Source organism: Odontomachus brunneus, unplaced genomic scaffold (assembly GCF_010583005.1).
Source record: "Odontomachus brunneus isolate Ranch 3 - 2012 unplaced genomic scaffold, Obru_v1 Obru_scaffold_089, whole genome shotgun sequence".
Taxonomy (NCBI): Eukaryota; Metazoa; Arthropoda; class Insecta; order Hymenoptera; family Formicidae; genus Odontomachus; species Odontomachus brunneus.
Genome location: NW_022639539.1, coordinates 972,724 through 977,015, shown reverse-complemented (window position 1 = coordinate 977,015; position 4,292 = coordinate 972,724). Strand labels below are relative to the sequence as shown.

The 4,292-nt window shown below is 34.9% G+C and overlaps 1 protein-coding gene across 2 annotated transcripts in view; it reads right to left on the bottom strand.

The window, feature by feature from the left end:
• Window positions 1-1,249: 1,249 nt before the first annotated feature.
• Window positions 1,250-4,292, bottom strand: part of LOC116848084 (2-amino-3-ketobutyrate coenzyme A ligase, mitochondrial) — a 96,330-nt gene continuing 93,287 nt past the window's right edge. For both annotated transcript variants that reach the window (XM_032823849.1, XM_032823850.1), the window contains one exon: window positions 1,250-1,562. In XM_032823849.1, coding sequence (XP_032679740.1) covers window positions 1,405-1,562 — 158 coding nt within the window. In that variant the 3' untranslated portion in view covers window positions 1,250-1,404. The remainder of the gene's footprint in view (window positions 1,563-4,292) is intronic.

Genomic DNA, 4,292 nt, shown 5'->3' with positions numbered 1-4,292 from the left:
ATGATTTCAGCAGGATGGGACAACACCTCATTTTGCTACAAAAGTTAGACAATATTGTAACAACCGTACGTCTCGCGCTGGTTGTTGGTCGTATCGCCGGGAATATCGCTCGTCGGAGTCAAGGATCGATATATGATTGACACCAGCAAATAATAACAAATAACAATTTATTTGATCTTTCATATACAGAGCAACGGCGTGAGCTATGCGTGTTTCGGCGTGAGACGGCAGCAGTGATCGGGTCTCGGTTTTGCTTGGTTGAGTCTCGCGGTTCGGTAGGCGGAGCGAATAGCGCGAAGCTGGTACTTCGCAAGAGACACGGCGCGTGAAATCCGCGAATCGTAAGGCGAACTGACGTTTAGCGGCGGGGTTCCGGCGGTACACGGGATCTTGACGTGTCGCAGCACGTTCCGCGATATATCGGGCGACTCGCGTATCGCCGTATTTAATAAAGCAAGTGTCGACAACGTTCGATCGGGCGCAGCGAACACACTGGCTCGGATGCTTGCTCGTGGAGTTAGGATACGATCGGTACCGAGAGGACTCGATCGGGTTTGCGAACACACGAACTCGTAGGCCGGTCGTTGGATCCTGAGAGGACGGCGAAGTCGGTATCAAGAGCGCTTGATGGAGATAGCGAACACACAATCTCCAGGTGCCGATTTCGTCGATGTGGTTTCGGAAGGTGACGGGCAGGTAGAAACGATACGGTCGGATACCTTGCTCTCCGCTCTGAAGCATCGAGTTCGGTCGGCGGTCCGGATCGGTCTCTCCGCTTATTTCTCGGCCACGGTTTATATACCGTCTCGTTACATTTGATGTTGTTTGTTGACGTTACGTGTCTTTAGGCGTGGCGCATGTTTATGTTTGTGTTATTTGTTTGGCGCTTAGCGCCGTTTACAGCCAACGGATGTTGTGTTGGCTGTTCTTAGGGACGATGCGTGTAAGGCATCGTCACAATATTACTGAACAATGGTTAAGACGTAGAGGGATGATAGAATAGCCAGCTAGACCATCAGATTTGTCACCTATTAATTACTTTATGGGAAGTTTTCATGAATGAAATTTTTTAGACAAAGTTTCGTAATTTGCAAGAACTTTTCTCTTTTTTCATATACACACTCTCATACCCAACACACACATACACGTGCATGCGCACGCATACTCGACTACTTACCATTATTATGAGTTTACTATATGTTTAAAATTACATATGCTAAAGGAAAATTAGGGATTTTAGAAATTGTTGTTTTAAATTCCAAAGTTTATTGAACGGAATTTTCGAGTATATATTGATAAATTTATTTTTGGTATAAATTTGTTTAAAAATTCTTAAAAATCAATGACCAATTAACAATATGTATTTTTTCTTATGTTAATATCTTTATAATATGAAGAAAATAATTATTGAATTACTGCCAGTTCTTTTCCGATTTGTATAAAAGCATTCACGGCATAATCTATATCTTCTGTTGAATGCATTGCGCTAATTTGGACACGTATTCGTGCTTTATCCTTTGGCACTACAGGATAGCTGAATCCAACGACGTAAATTCCTTTTTCTGAAAAAAAATTTGTTTAATAACTTAAGAGAATTCCGGAGCGATCATCGAACTCTGAACGGAGTGTCGATTACGAATGTCGATAACGTTTATATTAATGATCTATATTATTGTATCTATCGTATATCTACGTCTATATTGATGATCTATATCTATATTAATGATGCTATTATAAGTGGATTTCTTTTCACACATGTGCACGCTTATATTTGTAATATGTGACGTGACTACCCTACTGAAAAATTTTTGTTGAGATAACAATAGAATTTCCAATTCAATTCTCAGTTGAATTCTCAACTTAATTCTGAAATACGGTTTCCACAAAAATTCGCATATAAGATCTCAATTGAGATATTTGTATCTAATGGAAATAATTTATTGAAAATATAATGAACTTTTGCTGAAATGCTTTTGAAAAGCATTCACAATTTTGACCCAATTTCATTAAAATTTCATTATAATTTCATTAATATTTCGATAATATTTCATTAAAAATGTAGACAAATTCAGTGAAAAATCATTATTAATTAAAATAGATTGAGAAAAGTATAATGAAGTATTATTTTGTCTAAATAATAAAATAAAATTAAATAATAAAATAAAATAACTGGCATGTCATTTTTTGTGTCGTTTCATTTATTTGTGATATTTGCGTGGGATTCGATCCCGTGTCATACGGTCGCCCATCTTTAGATGACTATGCGTTGTTCAATGCCTAACCTCAATGATCGTACCGGAACTAATAATGCCAATGCACTGTAATGATATCATGGTGGACTGTATTTACAATATACCCTTGCAGCGTTCAAAAATGTAATGACATATTTGTCGGTAAATGTTTCAAAGGACGTAACAACAATCATAATGCGATTAATATTGATATAATGTTGTATAACTAATCAAACTTTAATATACAACATGCTCGCAAAAGAGAGAGAAAGAAGGAATATTCTCTCTCTTTTGCGAGCATGTTGTATATTAAAGTTTGATTAGTTATACAACATTATATCAATATTAATCGCATTGTAATTGTTATTACGTCTTTTGAAACATTTACCGACAAATATGTCATTACATTTTTGAACGCTGTAAGAGTATATTGTAAATACAATCCACCACGATATCGTTACAGTGCATTGCCATCACCAGTTCCCGTACGATCGTTGAGGTTAGACATTGAACAGCGCAGTCATCTAAAGATGGGCGACCGTGTCACACGGGATCGAATCCACGCGAAACTTACGAATAAGTGAAACGATACAAAATATGAAATAACAGTTTTTTTTATTATTTAGGCAAAATAATACTTCATCATACTTTTCTCAATCTATTTTAATTAATAATGATTTTTCACTGAATTTTTTTATATTTTTAATGAAATATTATCGAAATATTAATGAAATTATAATGAAATTTTAATAAATTGGGTCAAAATTGTGAATGTTTTTCAAAAACATTTCAGCAAAAGTTTATTATATTTTCAATAAATTATTTCCATCAGATATCTCAATTGAGATCTTACATGCGAATTTTTGCGGAAACCGCATTTGAGAATTCAATTGAGAATTCAACTGAGAATTGAATTAGAAATTCTATTGTTATCTCAACAGAAATTTATCAGTAAAGTATATATCAAATATATCAGTTTTCTACATTTACTTTCATTTTCCTGTTGCAGCTTCTTATCCGATTCTTGCAATTGATTGTCGTGACGCTTACAAGGGGACTGTCGAAACGCGCCGCGTTAGATTTGACTAATTTTTATATATATTATAGTAATCCCTCTTCTGTAAACACAACTCGTATAACTCTTGCCAATGAGCACTAGTTTATGAGAAATCGGTGTTGAAAGTTTTCCATGTGCCCAGAATACCGCTTAAGTAAAATTCAAGCAAAATTCAAATAACCAGCGTCGTGCAGCATTTAAGGAGCGCGATTAGAACGCTCGATATCATGCATTCGATTCCGGCTTACTCCAACTTTTTTTTTAATTTTTCATAAAATATGAAATAAAATAAATGATTAATATCTGAATTAGTCAACTATCATCCCAGTATTATTAACATTCTCATTTTTTAAGCAAAATTGTACGAAAAGTAATGAGATACGCCGATCAGCGAATAAATAAACTATTCTTTTAAAGTTTGGAAAGGGAATTTGTTTCAACATTACGTTACTAGTCGTTATATTACTTTGTAATGTTTGCCTGATGGTGTTTTAAGATTAGTGTCCTGTGAGAGCGGCCTAACAGTGGTATGGCTTTTGCTACCTGCGGAAAGTTCTTCTCCATCACCCCTCCACTATACAATGAGCGTCGGATACACAGATAGTAAAAATGATACCACTGTTAGGCAGTTCGATAGTGCGAATAATAATAATACTGCGAATGATAATAATACTGGAATTATAGTTGGCTAATTTATATAGTAATAATTTATTTTATTTCATATTTAAAATAAAATAAAAAAAAATAAAAAAGTTGTAAGCCGGATCGAAAACACAACATTGAGCGTTCTAACCGTGCCTCCTATTCGTTGCGCCACGTTGGCTACTTAAATTTTGCTTCTACTTAAGCGGTATTCTCGACCCACGGAAAACTTTCAACGCCAATTTCTCGTAAACTAGTGCTAGACAAAAGTTATACGAGCTGTGTTTACAGGAAAGGAACAATATATATATATATATATATATATATATATATATATATATATATATATATATATATATATA